At 36.6% G+C, this 22,455-nt stretch overlaps 1 protein-coding gene across 24 annotated transcripts in view; it reads left to right on the top strand.

Moving 5' to 3' along the window:
- The window catches only part of PEX5L (peroxisomal biogenesis factor 5 like), a 320,427-nt gene that overhangs the window by 212,722 nt on the left and 85,250 nt on the right, over positions 1-22,455 (top strand). For all 24 annotated transcript variants that reach the window (XM_035710233.2, XM_035710230.2, XM_035710239.2 and 21 more), the window contains 4 exons: positions 5,899-6,010; positions 14,033-14,227; positions 16,114-16,237; positions 17,345-17,441. In XM_035710233.2, the coding sequence (XP_035566126.1) occupies positions 5,899-6,010; positions 14,033-14,227; positions 16,114-16,237; positions 17,345-17,441 (528 nt within the window). The remainder of the gene's footprint in view (positions 1-5,898; positions 6,011-14,032; positions 14,228-16,113; positions 16,238-17,344; positions 17,442-22,455) is intronic.

Genomic DNA, 22,455 nt, shown 5'->3' with positions numbered 1-22,455 from the left:
AACAAAACAAACTACAACAGAAGAGTTGGCCAAGTGACCTGAACTTAGAAATTGCTGGGCCTCTGAAAGTTGCTTTCTGTTTAAATTAATTATTAATTCTGTATTAGCAAACAATATGTCAGACACTTCATAAAAGCTCAGGTTCATGCTGCCCTACACTAACACTTTTAAATCAAGTGGTATGTAAACAAGTGTGCATTGATGAAAGGTCTGAAGGAAAACTAGGATGTCCTCAAGTCTTTGAGGGAAAATGTTTCTCTAGGCCTGTGCTGTCCAATACAGGAGCCACTTGCCACACATGGCTATCGAGTGTTTTGTGGATCCCCACAATTGAGATATACTCAAAGTATAAAATACACACCCAATTTTGAAGATTTAGCCCCAAGGAAAGTAATAAACTATTGCATTAATAATGTTTATATTGATTACATGTTGAAATGATAGTTTTGGGATACATTACACAAAATAAAATACATTCTTAAAGTTATTTTTCAACTGTTTCTTTTCAATTTTTTATAAGTGGCTACTAAAATATTTTCAATTAACAGGTTCTCATGGTGTTTCTATCGCATGGCACTCCTCTAGACTGTAATAGTATAAGTTAATCCAATTTGAGGATAGAAGGAACAACTATGTGCCAAAAGATTACTTATATCATACAAAAAATTATTATTCTTTGTGAGAATGAAATTATGTTAGCAAATATTTTTTCTCATAAGGAACTATTAAAAGTTTCCATTTTAACTACATCCCCTGGTACTTTTTTTTAGAAAGATATATCCCACTCATTTTGAGCTATAGAGTACAATATCTCAAAACTATGTATTTTAGTCTTCTTGCTAGGGGAATTCTTTTTTTTTTTTCCCACAAACTCAGCCTTTGTGTATCTATCCATACCCACTCCTTATTACCTGGATATTGATATTTTTTGTGTGTCTGATAAACATGAAAAGAATAATGCCCTTGATTGGAAAAACATTGTCAAGGCTACTAAATATACCAGCTTGAAACAATTGCTTTATGTTTCCCTGCCTGCATCAATGACAGTACTGCCCAGGCTGCAAACAGTAATATCAGTTCATTTTCCCATGAATAGATTCACATTTTTTAAGTCTAACTATTCTGTCAAGAAAATATTTATAGCCGGTTGACATTTAGATCAAGTCAAAGAGTTGAAAGTGATTATGTGGCTGTCTTTTACAAGAAGACTCCCTGGGACCCGTATGTAGGACGTGGGGTGGAGGGAGGGGGCAGAACAGAACTATTAGTACTATTACTAGCTCACAAGAAATTAATTCTGTCAGGTGTCAGAGTTACTACGACAAAACTCTCAAAGTTTGAATACTTAAAGGAGGCATGCTAGTTAGTTAGTTAATTAGTTAGTTGTCTCGTCTTTTCAATGGATTGAGTCAGTTAACTTCGTTTTGACAGCATCACTATTTTGATGGGCATCACACAATTTTCTAAACTTACATAAGATTAATAAAGCCATAAATAAGTAGTTCAATTACAAAATTATGAATGAAAACCTACTTAAAATGGCACATACTTTGAATCAACAATGTTATAAATAATAAAGGAATTTTCAAATGCATAAAATACATCTATTAAAATTATATTTATGTTTTTATATAGAAAAAGCAATCTTAATTTTTTCTATTATTTAAGTGAGGTAAGAGACCTGGTATATTATTACAAATTTTTTAAGCCAAAGTTCATCTCTGAAATACTGTCAACTGTTTTTAAGCTTACTAGCTTCAGTGTTTTAACTTTTAAAATTACTCTTTAAGTACTAAAATGTTTAAAAATAAACACAGAAAAAAAAAAGAAAAAAAAAGAAAAGAAAATAAACACAGAATATTTTACTTTAAACTAAAATAACAGTTTGAGATCTTCAACTTTAAGTGCAAAAGAATGGGACAATGGATTATTAATTATCATTTACCGACCTTGTTTTCATCCTGGAAAATGCATTTTGGTTTGGAGTTAATTCTTAGTGATGGAAGTTATCACAAATCTTTAGCTCTGTATTTTTTCATGAAACACCTAAGCAATACATTGTTTCAAGTTAAATAAACTTAGATTTAAGTCACAAAACAAACTATATAAACATACACTGGAGTTAAGTAACAGGCAGTCTTTTTTTTTTTCAGGCAGTCTTCAAAAGCAAAATACTTTCATCTTAGTTAAATAGTCCCCTGTAGCTTAAATTATGTAATAATTTATTTTTTTAACACTACAATTAGAGAAATTCAAGTTGAACTAAGGCAAATGTATTTTTAGAGAATGTTTTAAAACAGATAAAAATTTCTTCAAATTGAATGTTATTATCTGGATTCTGCTCAATACTTAAGCACAGTATTAACATAAAATAAGAACCAATTTGGTCCTGTGGTGGCTAATATTAGCCACATTAACTGGCGGGTCTAAGTCATGTACATAAATTGAAGGCATTTGCCTGAATATTTTATTCACAACCTATGTTTACAAGGAAAGTGTAAAGGTTCAATAATCTGTTGAATTCTGGGTGACCAGGAAACTCCTTTATGCAAGTGCTCAACTGTCTCCTACTCCTGTGATTTTCTTTGATTTCCATGCCTACTGACCATGTAAGGGTTTTCCCTCAAAGTCTTCAAATTTGGATATCTGATTTAAAATCCCTGAGTGAGGTGGTAATGTTGTCCTGAAGTGTCACTGGCCTCCCATTTGCTTTGGCCCATTTCCTTCTTCCAAGAATGGTGTGGGGCAGGCCTATGCCCTTATTTTTCTCATGAGGCATTAGCCCTTTGCATTTTTGACCGTTTGGAAGAAGCCTTGCATTTGGAAATGAACCTTTAGGTAACTCTAGGTTTCCAAACTTTTAAATGTGAAGCTTAGGGAAAATGGACTTAGATGTGGTTTAAAGCCTGCCAGGAAATCGGTTAACATTTCTGAGAACCACCGCTTCCCTGTGAGTTGATCAAACTCAATACGAAATTGAGGATACTCATATAATCATTATTTTGTACATTCCACCATTCAGTTTGACTATAAATCAGTTAATATTTATTAAACTGTTGCTATGAGATCCAAAAGTTAATTGAATAAGATCCCTACCCTCAAAGAAGTCATAGTCTAGTAGGGGAAAAACAGGTGAAACTAAAGTATAAAACTGGGTAAACATGGGAACATGGAGATACTGTAAGAAGGCACTCACTGCCTACCCAGTGTTGAAGAAGGTTCCCAGACAATGTGCCAATAGAATGAGGTCCTGAAAGAGGAGTAAGAATCTGTCACCATTAGAAAGGTTTTGAAATGATTTAAATATTGAGAAGAGGAACAAAGGAGGATAAGAAATGAAAATTTGAAATGTAAACAAAGTGAGGAGACAAAGGCCCTAAAAACTAATGAAATGGGTCATGTTAACTCAGTTATGATAAACTAATTGATCCAAATTGCAATCACTCTAACTTAATTATTTTAAAAAGTTGAAATATTTGGACTCAACTTTTATTATTTTTATAACATCAATATACTCTGTACCCAAAGGATGAAATGAGGTAAGTTCATAATAAAGCATTTTCAAACTGAAGGAAGTAATTCTAAGAGAAAGTCAATATGTCATCCTACCACTGAATGAGAATAAATTGCATACAATTTGGAAGCAAAGCTGAGGGGAACTCTTTGGGGGATTCAGTTCAGTTTGCAACTTTCTTTTATTGACCTAAAAGATTTACTTATTCTCAAGTCACCATAGGACTTTTGTTTGAAAGTGAGGAAGGGGCCATGTGAAAAGCTATTCTTATCTATACAAATCCAAATAAAATGGGACTTAGTATGGCTAAAATAATGATTCCCCGATTCATCCAACTGAAGACACAGTTCAAAATTGGGCTGTTTGAGATAGATATTTTTATATCCTCTGCAAAGTCAATGTTTCTACAAAGTTTCTACAAAGTCACCGTTCCATTTGGTAGGCATTTATTGATCCCCTCTTATATGAAAACATTCTATTCGAAGTTGTGAAGGATATAAGTATGAGTAAGACATAGCCTCTGACCTCAGAGCTTCTAAGAAAAGATTTCATGATATTTTTTGTTTCATCTTACATATCTCCATCAAAACCAAAGAACTTTCAGTTCCCAAATTACCTTTCCATGGTATCTGAAGTCTGGCCCTTCATCTCCTTCACCTCAGAGACCTGCTACCATCCCTACTCCAACTCCAGCATTTCCCAACTGTCAAACCGTGCTCCACACTTTGAAAAACACGGATTCAGAAAGTATTTTGTTATTTCCTCTTTGATTTGTATCTATGTAAGAGAGCCACTGGAACAGCTCAGTTATGGGAATTGGGCAGACCTAACAACTCCATCAGTCTGGGTGTGACGTGTGCTCAGAAACTAGACAGTAGGTGTGGAAGAGACTCAAGCTTTACGAGGCAGAGGAAAAGCCATGCCTCAGTCCTGGGCTCCCGCGAATCTCTGAATAACCTTCTCTTTGGTATTTTTTTTCTTCCTGTGCTGAGAAAACCTGAGAATGCTACAGATGTTTTCTCCAGAAAATAAGTCTAAAATTTCATGAAGAGAGAGAGAGGCTCCCAAAAAATCCTTTTACCTTTGATAAACAGACCTGCCTAAAAGGACAAGGCCTTTTCCTTTGTTTTTCCATTTAGATGTCTATGTCGACAAAGGCCTTTCTAGAAATCTTTTATCAAATTCAGACTACATATTTTTAGCGTTTACAGCTGTATCTATAGAGATCTAACACCTTACTCTTCTAAAACTAGAGTTCATTTAGGCCCATTCCACACATCTACTCACAGAGCTGTGATATAGGAATAAATTACTAGTCCCTGTTTTTACAAGGTAATTTAATTATATCCAAAATGAAGAACCAAATAAAGAAGATAAACTTCATTTTTATTTTATGTGTCTCACAAAATACAACCTTACAAATATGTATTTAAAAATCTAGAGATTTTTAGGCACATCTTTTTCTTAGAACAAGTAGAAAATTAGATGGCTATGCCCATTTTAAGAAAGGCCAATATAAAAACTCCTTAAAAACTGACAGCGTTAATTTTGGGATTAACCACTTGCATGGTATATTTCTTCCCTTAACCATGGAAACAGAGCTTAAGAAAGTCTGTATTCTAAGAGATGCAAAATAACTGAAAGTAAATAATTGGCTGCTATTGATAATTAGAGACCAACTAAAAATCAAACTGAAAGACTTATGAAATTAGAGAACAATACAACTGAATTGATAGAAGTCTGTGTTTTTACATATAGATTTTCAGGAATATATCTACCGGATACCTATATAATTAACATAACTATTTTCCCCTCTCCCAAAATAATGCTTGTCGTGCACCACAAAAGCATCCCAATGAAATGTCAGGAAGGATATGTGCCCATTGATGACTTGAGCTTTTTAAGAAAAACAGAGGAGAACAATTATCCATACACATACAGCTCTGTGTGTGTACACTTTTCACATAATGCGGACCGCCCACCCTAACCAGAATGTGTCACCTCAAAGTCTGAGGCCACTATTCCAAGTCTCAGTAATGTTTGATCCACGCGAAGAGCAGGTGATTCGAGAGGTGTCATTTTCTACATGTTGAAATTTGGAGAATAGTTCTAAAATCGTTCTAGGAGAAAAAAAAAAAGGCTTAAGCTTTCAAAACTGAAGTTGGCTGCAGCGAAAATATGTTGACAGTGCTAAAAGGCTCATTCCCCATCCCTTGGTATTTTTTTTCTTTCTTGCCCTTACCCATTTATTTATTTATTTATTTATTTGTTTGTTTGTTTATTGGTAGGCTTGCTATTCTCATTTTGTTGCAAGGCTGCATTGTAATTCATCCAATTCTGCAGTTTAACAAAGCCCTTTGATACCTGTGTTCGTTTTTCCTCAGCTGGTGAATGAGCAGCAAGAAAGCAGACCTCTCTTGAGTCCCTCCATCGATGACTTTCTCTGTGAAACCAAATCGGAGGCGATAGCAAGGCCAGTAACGTCCAACACAGCCGGTAATGCTTTCATTTTAACGGATCCTCAAGTAGAGCTAATGGTCACTACAGGGAAATGCGTATTTTCTTTCTGTAACACATCTTAAGTAGAGAGTAATGTTTGCAACCAAATGAAAGTTTAGGACATATACTATTCCACATAAACTAATAAATCACTTTGTATTCTAAAAGAAACTGCAATGTATTTGACCCAGCCAACTTTGCTGAACCTTAGCATACCACTATTAGCAATGCATCCTTCCTCTTTGCATCTTAAGTCACGACACAAGGAAATCTTTCTAACAAAAGCCTCTATTTCAGAGCGAGGTTTTTTTTTAAAGTTCTGGCTGGTAATATTTTGTATGACAAAAGTACAGTAAAATAAAATTGTAGCTAAGCCCTTCAAGTGGATTGAAATGACAAAATTAAAAGCCCTAGAGATTTGAAATGTTATAGAGCCAGTTTCATTTTTCTGCCATGGAAATCTGGTACTTGTTTCCTCTTACGACAACTTATGTGAACGTTCTTCTGGAATTGAATCTACCCAACCAGTGAACTGTCATCCGTATAGGCACATACATATAGGCACTACTAAATATTCATCCAATGAGTGGATGCAGGATGCTGCTGCTATGATTCACACCTCCCCTAGTCTCCTCTGCATTTTCCAGTTCTCACTGCTAAAACGAAGTCATTTAATCAGGGCTTACCCTGAGGGAGCTACGTAAGATCTGACACAAATGCTACTTTTCACCTTTTGTATCAGAGGCGGCCTTTCTGCATTGATTTTATTCAATCTGTGTTCACATTCAAAGGCATGTTGTTCAAATAAGGATGAAAAAAATGATGTTCAGAGTCAAAGAACAAAGACTATGTTGGATTGCAGGAGAAAGCTTATGGAGAAAGGAGCGAACAATTATGTACTGTCTTGTTCAGTTCATTCCATTTCCCCATCATCAGCTTGCTGTTGCCTGCTATATTTCATTATGCTTTTAAGTAAGGGAAGAAAATTGCAGGGGAAGGAAATTGTGATTTTTCTTAAATGCTAAAAATTACAACAGCAAAAGTAAGTAACACAAGATAGAGGCACTTAATGTAGGAGTGTAGTCTACAGTCTCTGGGGTCAAACTTGGCAATGTCAGACCCCAGCTGTGCCACTTAGAGGCTCTTGTCCTTGGGCAAGTTGCTTAACTAAGTCTGTTTCCTCATCTACAATAGTAACATCTATATCTCATAGGTTGCTTGGGAAGGTGAAAGAAGCAATCTATGTAAACCCTTACTTAGCATCATGTAAGCTCCAACAGATGTTACCGTTACTGTTAGATATCAGGTTAGAAAAATAGTATACCCAATACTTTCTTTTTCAGATGCATTGACTTTCTATCACACCAAAGCAATCATTTTCTATATTCAGCTATCACTTTGAGGAATCAAGAAAATAAAATTGTATTTGGTACATTTAAGCAGGAAATTAAACTAGTTCAGATCCTACCAGATCAGATCTATCCTCCTTATCTTTGAAACTGGAGCCTACCCCTCGGAAACTGGAGAGCTACCCTCAGAAAAATACAAAGGAGACTTGTGTCTCTAATTTCAGGAAAATCCATGAGAATTCAAAGCACTGAGAAGTTCCCACTCTTCAAAAGAAAAAAAAAAAAGCTGCAAAGCATAGAATTCTCAAGTCTTGATTCCAGTACCTTCTCCCCTTTCCATCTTCCACTGAGGCTAAAACTGAGTCACTTGGGAAGGGCCCACCAGATACAGCAACATAACATTTGGTTTTCAAAAGCCACTTTTCATCTTGACTTTTCTAACATATGAAAAGAGACTTACAAAATATTGGAGGAAAAAAACTCAAAAGAATATGTAATTTCATATTATTGCAATCCTACAGTATTGCCTTTCTGTAGGCTTTCATGACAAATGCCACAAACTGAGTGGATTAAACAACAGAATTTTATTGTCTAACAATTCTGGGAGATGGAAGGCCAAAAATAAGGTGTCGGCTGGGCCCTCTTCTCTCTGAAGGTGCTCAGGAAGAAACTGTCCTAGGCCTCTCGCCTAGTTTCTGGTAGTTCCTTGGCTTGTGACAGCATGACTGCAATCTTCACATGACATTCTCCCTGTGTGCATGTCTTCCTGTGTTTGTGTCTGTCTCTGCATTTAAAGTTCTCATTTTTATAAGGACACATACCATATTGGATTAGGTGCCTCCTCCAATGTGACTCATCTTAACAAATTCTATTTCCAAATAAGTCACATTCCGTAGTACTGGGGGTAAAGACTCCAATATATAGCTTTTGGGGGGAAACACAGTTCATTCCGCAACACCCTCCAAAGCAGGTGTTCAAGAAAAATGGTATTTTGAGACTGTGAAGTTTTCTTTCCTTGTCCTCAGCACTCAGTGCGTCTGGTTCACACAGATTTTTATCCTGAAAGAAGACTATTGTTTGGTAGTGTTTTTTAATCTTAAAAGTGTATCTCAGGGCAGAGACTGTATATTTTTTAATACCTAAGAAATACACTTTTTTAAAGATTTTATATATTTATTCATGAGAGACACAGAGAGAGAATGAGGCAGAGACATAGGCAGAGGGAGAAGCAGGCTCCATGCAAGGAGCCCAATGTGAGACTTGATCCTGGGACTCGGGATCATGCCCTGAGCAGAAGGCAGACGCTCAACCACTGTGCCACCCAGGCATCCCAAGAAATACACTTTTCAAAAAATATTAAAGAACCCACTATTTAGCATCTCAATATGCAACATTTTTATATGTTTTTAAGCAAGAAAGATTTTAGCATACAAACACCTTAGAAGGAATTCTAAATCTGGTCTTGGAATTTTATAACTAAGATTTCGGGGCAAAAGATACAGTTATCATTTTCTGTCCAAATTTTTAATTAAAAAATAGTAATTTTAAATATAACATTGTCATTTTATAAAATAGTATGAAATTACAATTGAGAGAAATCAAGACAGTCATTGAAGTTTAAGTGTCTGTTACATCCCAGGTATTATGAATATCTTTACATTCACAGAATGTATATTAAACAATCTTGGAGTAAAATACAGAATAAAACCTGCTTCAAGTTTGTACCAAATCAATGAAGAAGAAATTTGAAGAATCTTGTGTTAAGAGAGGCATTTATACTTGGCATTTTCTTCTAATGAAAAAATAAAGCTAGTGTATCACCACCATCATAACATTCACTTAAATGTTTAAGGAGTATCCTTATTATATAAACTGCAAGGAATACAACATAGGTAATATTTATCTCTTCCAAATGGCATTCAGGTGATAGGGTTTTTTCCTCTACTAACCTTAAAAGAACATATCAATCCCCTGCCTTATAGAAGTTCTAAATTATAATCTTTTTCTTAAGTACTTAATATCTTTTTTATTTTCTACTTGTTTCTACTTTAGGATTAACTTTTTGTCATCCAATAGTGACAATATCAAGCTGATCAAATACAGATGTTTTTAGTTTCTTTGCCATTGACACCTTAATTATTTTTTAATTTATCTGCAATCTAGATGATAGCTAATTGCTTGGCCCTCTCAAACTGTATCCCTAGATGGTAGGTAGGCTAAGATCATTGCTAATATCCTTGATTTTAAAATGGCAAATAAATATATATTATCACAGGTGCCTGTATCAAACGCTTGGAATGTAACTAGACAAGGATGTTTTAAGATCATGATTACATTATAGGACAACTGAAATTTCCAATAATGACTTCTTAGTCTATAATCTCCCCCAAAAAATCTAACATATGTCAAAGTACAATAAAGATTCTTTCCTAAAGACCAAGAAAAAAAAAAAAAACAAGAAAAACAGGAGGTCTTTGGTTTGCCTTGATAAATCTGCATGATCTAAAAGAATTTTATCCCTCAACTGAGCCATTAGGTGGAGAGTTATTATAGAAGAAACATTTTTCATGGTTTAAAAAATTTTTTTCACTCCTTAATATAGGACCTTTACACCTCTATAAGAGACCCATATATGGAAGGGAAAAGCTATCCTTAACAAAGTTCACACTCCTGTCACAGCCACTAATTAAGTATTTTAATTGCAAAATCAGTGTAATATTTGCAAAATACGTCTTTTTGAAGCCCAAGTAGTACTGGGGGTAAAGTACTGCGTCTTGAGAGAACTTAGAAATTTGGGAAGTAGCTTTAATTACATATTCCAATAAAATAATAAAAAATTCATTGAATTATGTAAATCCAATGTATCTATCTGGCATCACTGACAAAATCCTTCCTAAGGGACTTTGCTTTGTAGCCTTTATTATATTAAAGAATACCATGGTTCTAGAATGCCAGGGTAGCTTATGAAACAGAACAGAGATTCTATCAGCTCCTTGTGGCACATTCTGTGACTGCACAGTCAGGACTGTCCCCTGATCTGCCTCTCTGACCACATCATATAGATGTATTCCTTAAAAAAAAATTCACTAAAAATCTGAGGTTCATTATACTGTGGTGGTGTAAATAGCATTGTGCTTACCATCAAAGCATCAAATCAGAGCTTCATGATAGGTGCAATTTTTTTCTGTTTTAAGCAGCCTCACCTCCCACAGTCCAAGTAATCTAGCATTCATAAACATCTTCAGCGCCCCGTAGGAGCCTTCTAGTTCAATAGGTTATGATCCTCAATCAGGTGTCCTTGAGATAAATGGAAACAAATACTTAAAAGCATCTTACAGCCTCCATTTCAGGAAATTCTACCCAATGAACTTAGGTGATCAAAAAAAAAAAAAATTCCGAGATTATCAGTTAATTTAAATTATGCCTTGGACTGCCAGATAACTGGGAGCTAAGCAAAAACTAACCAAACCCATATCAATGAAGTCAGCACATTGCCTCCAGGTTCAGATAAAGTCTGAGGAGGAGTGGTGACAAACACATGCTTAGGAGTGACAGAGCCTGTATTTGCATCCTTGCATGGACACCGACCTATGAACTGTGTTAGTTTCCTATTGCTGCTATAACAAATTACCACAAGTTAAGTGGCTTAAAATAACACAAATTTATTATCCTACAATTCTGGAAGTCAACAGTCATAAAAATCAAGGTGTCAGCAAACCCAATTCCTTCTGGAGGCTCTAAAGGAGAATTTGTCTCCCTGCCTTGTCCAGCTTCTGGAAGCACCTAGAATTCCTTGGCTTGTGGCCTCTTCCTCCATTTCCAAAGCCAGCAACATATTATCTTCAAGTCTGTCACTCTGTCTCTCTCTATCTTTCTCTGTCTCTCACAAACACACACACACATACACACACATTTTCACATCCATTATAAGAGGTGACTATCTTGATTTAAATACACAGATTCTGGAACCCAAGCTTTCATGTGTCTAAGAGAATCTTTAAAATTGGGTTAAGAAAATCAGCAGAGCAAATATCCCCTTCCATGCCAAGATATGCTCTCCTTGAAGTCCATATGGAACACTGAGGCCCTTTATTTCTAAGTCTTAACTGAAGTGCATATGTGTGCAACACACGCGTGCATGTGCGCGTGCATGCACACGTGCACACACACACACAAACACACACTTGCTAAAATGCAATTTGTCTTCCTCCAGAAAGTAAAAGGCTGCACCCATCCTTCTATGCTTTTGAAATTGTAATCCCCAGGGACTCTCTCAGCTTCAAAGCTTACCATTCACCCCAAGCCACCCTCTTCATCAACTGGGTAACAAATAGAGCTTTTTGTGTGTGCCAAGCATTTATTTCACAATTGCTGGGCAAAGAACAAAGGAACAGAGAGCTCAGAACCAACACAGGAAGTGCCCAGGCTAGTTTGGAGAGGGAAAGACTTGCAGAGCCAAGTTGGATATTGCAATTCACTCTTTTAGTAATTCATTTGTTCTGAATGGTGAGAAGCAGATATAGAATTAAATTAATATTCACCAGTTATTTTTCCATAACAAATGTACTTCGTATATATGAATAGACAAGTCCTGTATAATTTGCTTCTAAAAGAAGTATAGGAACAAGTAACTAATTCCTAATTGTTTGTACAATTAGTAAAAAGACATATATGGTGTTCCAGAGACTTACCATTTCCTTCCTTCTCTTACAAGGGAATTTTGGTGGGCCTAGAATCTCTGCCAACTTAACAGTGGCCTGGAAATTTCTGCTTAAACATTCAAAGAATATGAAATGTGTTGTTACATCTTAGCCTATTTTGGCTGCTTGCCATGCTTAAATGCAAGCCAGGCAGCTCAGCTCTCAAAGCCACTTCTTTCCCTCCCATTTGAGGTGCTTGCTGGCCTATCTCAGAGCATCTTAGCATAGGGAATTGGCTCCCATCTCCTCAGGAAGGCTCAGATGAGATAAGCTGATGCTTGCAGGCCATTTTCTGATAAATGTACCTCATAGCATCCTCTGTAGACCGATATCTTTGTCTCGGTCTGTTTTATTCCCAGCAGTGTTTCTCTTTTCTGTCAATGTACGGATGTGCTTCCTGCCCAAAATAGAAAAAAAGCAGGGAGACTAGGAGGGGTTCAACAAAAAAGAAAGAAAAGCATCACAAAGTGGCCACCAGAGAAGGGAAATCACAGTTACTGAATACCTATTGTATGCCTGGCACTTTACACATTCAGTATACAAATTAGATAAATTCATCTTGAGGCTTAATCTGCATTTTTCAGAGGACGAAACAAACTCAGCAAAGTCAAGAAACTTACTCGGAGCCACACAGCTAAGCAGCTAGAGCCTGGTCTTTCCACTTCACCATTAACATCCACCCCTGTGATTGAAATCAGGCAAAGGAGACTATTTAGAATACAGCTTGACACATAATCTTAAAGATCCTATAGGGGTGGTTAGCTCATGAGGACAGTATGGTACTAGAGAAATCCAGGATGTGAAGTCCACTGAGCCGTGACTGTGCCTTGAGTGCAAGGGGGAAGCACGTCGAAGAGTGTTAAGATACCAGCAAAAATCCATTCCTTACCAAGAGGGTGATCCGAGAGGTCAAAGAGGAGAAGTGGCACATGCAGCCTCTGTTGTAGACGGTGCAAGAGAGGATTAACAGGATTTCTCTGTCACTTTGTTGGCGTTCCTACACTATCTGGGTGAAGAGATCCCAGGCCAGGAAGCCACCAGGCCAGTCCAGAAGCCTGCATTTCAGGTGTGTGAACCAGGGGAGTGGCAGGGCTGGAGGGGACCTCCCTTAACTGGAACTTTCCATTTCTCAAGATGAACTAGTCAAACCCTGGTGACTTGCATGGTAAGAGAAAGAAGGAGGAAGAATTACAAAACTTGCCTTTTTCATTCTTATTTGCCTACTCTGCATCTGAACAAATTATTATTTCTGCCTTCATTAGTGTATTTAATGCAATGTAATCAACCTGCTAGGAAGTGAAAGTGTAGCCATTTTATGGTTCGTTACATGGAAATTTAAATTTGCATATTAAGCAGCAAAGGCATTAACATGTGTATCTACTCATCAGCTATGGATTGTGAGATACTTCTCTAGTGTGAGCCCAAACAGCAAGCTGTTTTCTGATTGAACTGCTTAATTAAATAAGCAATGATTAACAACATTCCTTTATATCCTGTATACTTTAGTATACACAACGTTTGAAATTTAAAATACAAAGACATTAGAAACTTTTGCAAATCTTCCTCATAACTGTTTTGCAAACATGTCTCTGAATATGATACACTCTTCTCTGGGAAAACTGCACTGTAAAATACACTTCTCTATAAATAAGGCAAAGCAATAAAGTAAGTGGTACCTGAATTTAGATTGAATTTTATTATTTTAATTTTATTTAAACTTTCATCACTGGTGAGGCTGCTCTAAGTCCCATCTTGTGGGTTTGTACTGTGTCAAATAAAGGAGAACATGTAGCAAACTTCTCAGTCTAAATACAGGCCATCTTTATAAATCAATAGGGAGCTAGCTTGATTTGATACTTCTAACCTACACTACAACCACAAAATCCTTCTGCAGCCAACTAAAACCTATTTTTAAAAAATAATTTCAGAGCAGTGAGTGAGCTTATCTTAACCTTTTCTGTCTCTGATAGTACTGACCACAGGTTTGGATCTCCTTGACCTGAGTGAACCTGTCTCTCAAACCCAAACCAAAGCCAAGAAGTTGGAGGCCTCATCGAAAACTTCGTCCCTCAAGAAAAAGGCTGATGGATCTGATCTCATCAGTGCAGATGCTGAACAGAGAGGCCAGCCTGTCCGAGGCCCAGAGACATCATCCTTAGATTTAGGTAAGGTAATAGCATGTGTCTGCTGCTGCTGGCCCTTGCCTTAACACAAGGAAGTTCCACAAATGATATTAAGACCATGTGGCAAAGGAGTAGAAAAGATTGATTCCATGAAGGAATATGGGCAGCACACACTTCTTTTGTGCTTGAATTAAACAGTATTGGGGGGTGGGGGGAATCCCTGGATGGCTTAGCAGTTTAGCACCTGCTCTCAGCCCAGAGTGTGATCCTGGAGTCCCGGGATGGAGTCCCGCATCAGGCTCCCCGCATGGAGCCTGCTTCTCCCTCTGCCTGTGTCTCTGCCTCTCTCTCTCTCTTTGTGTCTCTCATGAATGAATAAATAAAATCTAAAAAAAAAAAAAAGTATTTGGGGAGTTCAATTTTGCATAACTGATGTGGATTCATTCATTTATTTATTCAACCTGCATGTATTGAGTTCTTGATAGATGGCAGGTACCATATGAGACATTGGAATTACAAGTAAGAATGAGACATGAATCTTGCACTCTAGGAGCATTTAGTCTAGAGTGAGAGATAGCCAGTAGAGTGAGAGAGAACAGCTTTAACACAAGGTCTATGAATAGCCAGCCAGAACATGTAACATGCATGGGGATGTATCTGATATAATAACAACAGCTACCAATTATTGATGGCTTATCATGTCCAGGACTATGCTACATGATTTACATGCATTAGTCCATTAATTCACTGTAACTCAGAAATAAGAAAGGACCCATGTTTTCAAATTTAAATAACTTGAATCTTAAGTAACTAACATCTCAGTTAGTATGAGAAAGACCTGGAATTTGAACCTAGTTCTGATTAACTTCAAAACCCATACTTTTATCTACTATATATCTTCCTGAGAAAGGAGAGCTTAATTCCATCTCATGGAACTAGTCAAATTATAGTCTCCTTTCTCAGGAGAAAGAAAGTGACAGTTACTTCAGACAGCCAAGAATAACATGTCTCCTTTCCCCTGCCATGTCCCTCTCTGAGGCCTGTCTCTTTGGAGGAAAGCTTTAGGATTTTTCAGTTGTACTGATGGATAATGAAATTTACACACTTATATAAGGATATATTATTCAATGTACTACAACGTAACACAATAAACTATAAAATGAAGCTTTCATTTCTCTGCTTTTGAGAAAATGTCATATGAAGAAGTCATAAAAATAGTTTAAAAATTTTGGAGGACACTGACTACAAACCTATCTTTTTATAAATTAAAAACCTGGAGCTCAGAGCTGTTTAAGTGATTTACTTACAGTCACACACCTGTTAATGAGAACAAACCTAGCCAAGTTCTTAAGAATTAAAACACAGGGAGAAAATGGTTCTAGCACTCTCTTGACTTTCTCCATTGCTTCCCTTCTTTCTATTCCCATTATTCATTCCCTCAATTGATGAAAAATTAAGCCATTTTACAAAAGCTGTGAAAAGTGTTCCAGTTCCTTCCTATCTTCTTTTAACAGTGAGGTTCATCTCTTTTCATAGAATTTCTTTCTAGAAACATGCCAGACTGCCTCAAAGCCACCTCTTCAGCTGGAGGCAGACGGGATAGTACTCTACACATTCATTCTCATGGGATTCCATGGATTTATACACAGAACTCAGAATGCACATAGCTCTTGAAGTAAATTCAGATATAACAAACTCGATTGTGTTTAACTAAAACCAAATCAATTTCTCTTAATAGGTCTCATTTTTATTTAGCCGAACATGTTTTAACTAATTTTCATGCAATCTTAAAAAGTTGGTCTTGGGCTTAGGAGCATCAGTTGAGTGAAGTTCACTTGTATAAGACTTCTTAATCTTAAATTCTCTACTTCTCTCTGTACTTCGTGAAATCCACTGTCCCTCTTACCCCATTCCTATCTCCTTCATAGACATTCAAACACAACTGGAAAAATGGGATGATGTTAAGTTTCATGGAGATCGAAATAGCAAGGGGCATCCAATGGCAGAGAGAAAATCATGCTCATCTAGAACTGGATCAAAAGAACTCTTATGGTAAGATATTTTAACATCACAAAATAGCTAAAGGTGTATCAGCTGTATGGGTATTTCTCCTGTGTACTGAAATAGCTAATGAGTTCAGTCAATCCAAATATCTGGTGCCATGTTCAACCCTCGGTATCAGTGTTAATTGTTGTGGCTTCTAAAACTAAGTATCTCACCTAAATTATCAAAAATTCAGCCAAAAATGATTTTGGTAGGTTCATAATTCAGGATCCAATATTTGTTGATAATTTTTTGATTGTATAATTGAGTTGATCCATAAAAATAGGTTTATACATATATGTACATATGTGTGCATATTCAATATGTTACATAAAAGGTAGTTAAAGTAAATGTTTCTCAAACTGAGTGTTGTTGGAAGGGAAGATGGTAGAGGGATGGGGTAACTGGGTGATGGACATTAAGGAGGGCACGTGATATAATGAGTACTGGGGGTTATATAAGACTGATGAATCACTGACCTCTACCTCTGAAACCAATAATATATATTAATTAATTGAATTTAAATAAAATTAAATATATGTATAAACAATAAAAAAAGAAAAAAGTACCTGGTAACAGGTACCTTTCCTGACTATCTTAATCATCACTGTCAGATAATGTACTAATTAACAATAATCTGTGGGTGCCCATGAGAAAAATTGGCTACCTGAATTTTACCATGCTTTTAAAGCTTCCTAAAGGGCAGCATGCCTCAGTCTCCTGTTGCCCCTATTTATTATGACATTTCAAGTTCTATATAAAGATCAAATCACACTTGGGACACTTTGTGAGGTACTCCCCTCCCCAAAACACAATACTTTTAATAAAGCAAATCTGTTTGTAACAAAACTAGATGCATTTATTTACTGTTTGTACATAATTGAACAGAATTCTAAATCAATCGGAGACAATTACACCTAGCACACTGCAGCCACTTAAATTTCAAAAGTGGTCGTTATAATAAAATTATATAGAAAATATCTTTTTCATCGAAATTCTGATGAGAGCTTTGTTATCATGGCTCTCAGTGATCCAGATTAACTAGGTTTCTTGACTGGTTTTCTAGCTGAATTTGTTTCTTGATGTACATTGATCTCCTTTATTCAACCCCTATAGGTCCTCAGAGCACAGATCTCAACCAGAACTAAGTGGTGGGAAAAGCGCCCTGAACTCTGAGTCAGCTTCTGAGTTGGAATTAGTGCCTCCAGCACAGGTAACAACAACAACAAAAAAAAAAAAAAAAGAAAGAAAGAAAGAAAGAAAAAAAGATTCTTTTATAAACCCACCTCTTTTTTTTTTCTTTTTCTTTTTAACTTAGAGAAAGATTGAGAGAAAGTGTGTAGGATGGGGGAGGTGTAGAGGGAGAGAGAGAATCCCAAGCAGGCTCCACACCCAATGTGGAGCCTAAATGGGGGCTCAGCCTCACAACCTCAAGATCATGACCTGAGCCAAAATTGAGTTGGATGCCCAACCAACTGAGCCACACAGGTTCCCCAAACCCACTTTTTTAAAAAGATTTTATTTATTTATTTATTTATTTATTTATGAGAGACAGAGAGAGAGAGAGAGAGAGAGAGAGAGAGAGAAAGGCAGAGACACAGGCAGAGGGAGAAGCAGGCTCCATACAGGGAGCCCGACGTGGGACTCGATCCTGGGTCTCCAGGATCAGGCCCTAGGCTGAAGGCGGCGCTAAACGGCTGAGCCACCCAGGCTGCCCCAAACCCACTTTTTCTACTAGATAATTTATATCATAAATATTTTATTTAAATTTTCACAAAAAGTTCAAAGTATTTTTTTCTATATTCTGTATTTCATATGTTTTCTCATTCAGTAATCTATCTCAATGCTTGAGATAACTGATGATAATATACATATATCATATGTATATATTGAATTATATGTATATTTGGCTGAACATGTCTTAATGAATTCACTATATATTTAGCACTTTTTCTTTTTTCTACCATTACCTTTCCATCATTTTGTTTGTTGGTTTTTTTTAAAGATTTTATTTATTTATTCATGAAAAACACACACATAGAGAGAGAGAGAGAGAGAGAGAGAGGCAGAGACACAGGCAGAGGGAGAAGCAGGCTCTGTGCAGTGAACCTGATGTGGGAATCGATCCCGCGACTCCAGGATCACGCCCTGGACGGAAGGCAGGCACTAAACCACTGAGCCACCCAGGGATCCCTCCATCATTCTGCAATACAAAATCTCTTCTACTCCAGTATTAACAATATTTCTACAATAGAACACCAAGAAGAGGAACTTACATATTGAGCATTCATTCACATGTATGCCCCATGGACCCAAGTACTTACATATCAGGATCCTGACTGTCACATTAAAATAAATTTTATGTTGAGGAATAAATAATTATAGTATTAGAGTAATGATAATACTAAGAGCTACCATTTGTGAGAATTAGAGACTTTGTACTTTTCATATATGATGTCTAATACTCAAATAATCCTGTGAATTACTATTAGCCTCATTTTTTAAAAAGATTTCATTTATTTGAGAGGAAGAGAGAGAGCACAAGCAGGGAAAAGGGCAGAGGTAAAGCAGACTCCTGGCTGAGCAAGGAGCCTGATGCCAGGCTGGACCCCAGGATCCTGGGATCATGACCTGAGCCAAATGCAGATGCTTAACTGACTGAGCCATCCAGGCGCCCCTTATAGCCTCATTTTAAGAATCCTTTAAAGAGTCTCAGTATAGTCAAATTTTTCTTCAGGGGCACCCAGCTAATCACTGGTGGAACTATGGTATGTACCAGACCTGTCCATCCCATGATCCTCAACTCCAGTGTAATTTGTTTGTCTATAACTAATTATCTCCTTTGGGTAAGACTGCCAAGAAGGCCAAAGTCAGTCTCAATCTTTTTATTTGCTCAAACACTTTATAAGGGTGTAGCCTTGATCTAAAATGACAAAGATCTCTTAAGAAATGTGTCCACATTTATGCAGTCTACAATCAAGTTGAAAATAAGTGAGATGAAGTGAGCAAGAGAAATTTTCTTTTTTTTTTTTTTGAGAAATTTTCTTGAGTATACTAGATCAGAAATTAAAACTAAGAGGAAATATTTTATCTGAGGTGAAGAGACAATTATGATAATAGCAAATATCACTGAATGCTATGATAGCCTTCTAATATATGTAAGCTCGTTTGATCCTGACAAATGGCTATGTGAGATAAGTTTATTTATTACCCTTATTTTATGACAGGAAAGTAAGGCACAGTGAGATTAAGAAAATGGTCTATGCACCCAGAGCTAGTAAGTGGCATAAAGAAAGAGGACACAGCCAGATGGGAAATGCTGAGGAAACAGAAGACCTCTGGAAACCTTTCCAGGCCACTAAAAGAACTGCCCCCTCTCCCCATTTCTGACATTCGCTGGAGAGGGGTGGACATTACTGCTCCCAAGAATCTGCTGGAAAACAAGTCAGCTCACTTGCAGAACAAATAACCCTGGGAGGCTTAATGAATTGTAAATGTAGCATGAAAATGTATTTTCATCCTCTGTGTTCATTCTAAATGTATCTTTTTTAAAATTGATAATATTTATTAGAGAAACATTTCTTGTTAAGTGCATTAGAGATTTAGATTCAGCTAAAGTAATTGGTACAGTTTCATAACCTGGATCCTTGGAACAATTTAATATAGCAATAGAACATTTGTTTCTGCAGCAAGGGGAGATTTGGCGCAGGTGGGCTGTTCTACACAACGCTTTAGGGGCAGAGGATCAGCTGGGGTCCCTGGTTGCCATGGAGACCCACAATGCATTTATCTTATTATTCCAATGACTGCTACTCTCCTGCTGGTTGTCTGATTTCATCCCACCACATTGTCCTTCCACTTGCCCACTGGTGTGCCTTTAAGCAAGCACAATGTGCTTTGGAAAATTTGTGTGAGCTTCCCAATTTTGTCCTCCAAAACATAGTTTGAAATGCACTGTGACAGTTCTCGGTCTAGATAAAATGTGAATCCCTTAGAAAGTTACCAATTATTTGTAAAGAATTTATCTCTGAATTTGCTTTTTTAAAAATACTACATGTTGGGGCCCCTGAGTGTTTGGTTGGTTAAGCCTCTGACTCTTGGTTTTGGCTCAGGTTGTTATCTCAGGGTCATGGGATTGAGCCCCCTGTCCCACTCCACACTCAATGCAGAGTCTGCTTGAGATTCTTTAACCACCCCCCTCTGCTCCTCCCCATGCTCACACACTCTCTCTCTAAAATAAATAAATAAATATTTTTAAATGCATGTTTATCAATATTTGTCTAAACTAAGAAAATTCATAATCTCCTAATTGTAAATCCAGTTTACGGTTAAATTAAGACAATCTAATGAATTGGGGATTTAATCATCTAAAATACTAAATCATTCAAATGAAACAGGAAGAGAATAGACTAATTGTAATAAAATAAAGGTTTTTACTGCTAGAAGCATACTACCTTTAAATGTATGATTTCTCTAGGTGGATAAGATGATGAAGGTGGTTAAAATTTTTAACTTAAAACTGGCTTGCAAACTATTCAAGTAAACAATTTCAGCTTACCAAAACTTGTTACTGCTCCACTGTCACACAGATGGCTCATGGAAAAATCAAGGAAATGTCTTCTCTCTCTCGAGCCAACATAAACCATCTTAGGTTCAACAGACAAGGAGCTATATGCAAGCCTTTTTCAAAATCACATTTTTAAAAAAAATTTATATTTCAGGATCACAAAGAAAATGGAGAATTCCTATGTTAGCTTATATTCTTTTCAAGATCGAGAAAAGGAAAAATGTAGTCTAGTCCCTTTCAAATAGTGTTTTGAATACACTAATCAGACTGGCAAGAGATTATAATAAATTATATAATCTCTCTGTATTTAAGAATAAAGTTTCTTGACCCATACACAACTGAGTAATTAGTATTTCCTGGAGTTAATTGTTTAAAGTATTCATACAATCTGAAAAGTTAGAAAACATTTGAAGAGTTGAAGAACAACACAAGTGATGTAAAATTGGCATTTTCTAATTAATGGGTTGAGACAGTGGCTAGGCAAAAGAAAATTAATCCGACTTTTGCTGGAAAGTGATGGTTAAGTAGTTCTTTGCCAACTCTGGACACTGGAAAGATAGCTCCAAGACAGGTTCTTGCCAACCTAAGATGGACCTAATAAGAAGGTGCAAGAACCAGGCTCTCCAGTACTTAATCATAATCATGCTACTCTTTGATTTTGCTGACTTTGGCAAAGCAAGTGCTTAGTTCCATATTGTCATAATTCCATCAAGTTGGCAGTATCCCAAATCAGAACAATTGAAACTTTAAGATACAAGTGCAGATATGTATATTCAAATAATTCATATATTAGAAATTCTTACAATAATCTTGGGAATTAATATCCCCATCTTACATGAGAAATTCATCTTAGAGAGAAGTAGCAAAGGGGCAGAAGAGCCATTACTCAAATCACACCCATCAGCTTCTAAAGCTTTTGTTCTAACCACATACCACTTCATATCAGCTTCATCAAGCTTATTCACCCGAGAGAACTCACAAACCATCTATTTCCCTTCTCATTGCAAACCCTGATTATTACTTACATTTCTAGGATTAGTATGAGCTAAGTGATTTTAAAGAATATTCATCACTTTCTTCCAGAAACTTTGTAATATAAATTAGGATTGTCGTCAGATCTGAGACCATACAGAATTTTGTGCCTCCCCTCCCCAATGCCTTCTGAACCTTCTTACTGTTCAAAATACTGACAGTTTGCATTCCATTCCATTTCAGTTCTGCAAATGTGATTGAGTGTCTACAATCCACAAGCCATAAGTGAGGCTCGGGAAAGGTTAGAAAGAAGAATTCAATTATAAGGAGTATCAAGACCTTTATGTCTATTAGAAACAATTAGACAGTACACTTTATAAACACAGTTTTGCTTGTTGGAAGACAGTACAGGAGCCACATCAACATCCCTTGTCCCCTCCTGACCTTACACAGTGAGCTACCAATGAGGAAAGAAGCAAGCAAAGATGGAAGGAAGGAGCAAAGAAAAGGCAGAAGGGCAAGAACAGTAGGAAGGCAAGAAGGAAAGAAATCTGAACGATCACTTTCAGCATAGTAGGAAATCTGCACATAGTAGGTACTCAACAAACACTTGCTGAAGTGGAAAAATAAGAGAATACTAACAAAAAGGAGAAAAAACAACACTTGTGAAATTTAACAATTTGAAAGT

Source organism: Canis lupus, chromosome 34 (assembly GCF_003254725.2).
Source record: "Canis lupus dingo isolate Sandy chromosome 34, ASM325472v2, whole genome shotgun sequence".
Lineage (NCBI taxonomy): Eukaryota > Metazoa > Chordata > Mammalia > Carnivora > Canidae > Canis > Canis lupus.
This window is presented reverse-complemented; position numbering and strand designations above follow the sequence as displayed.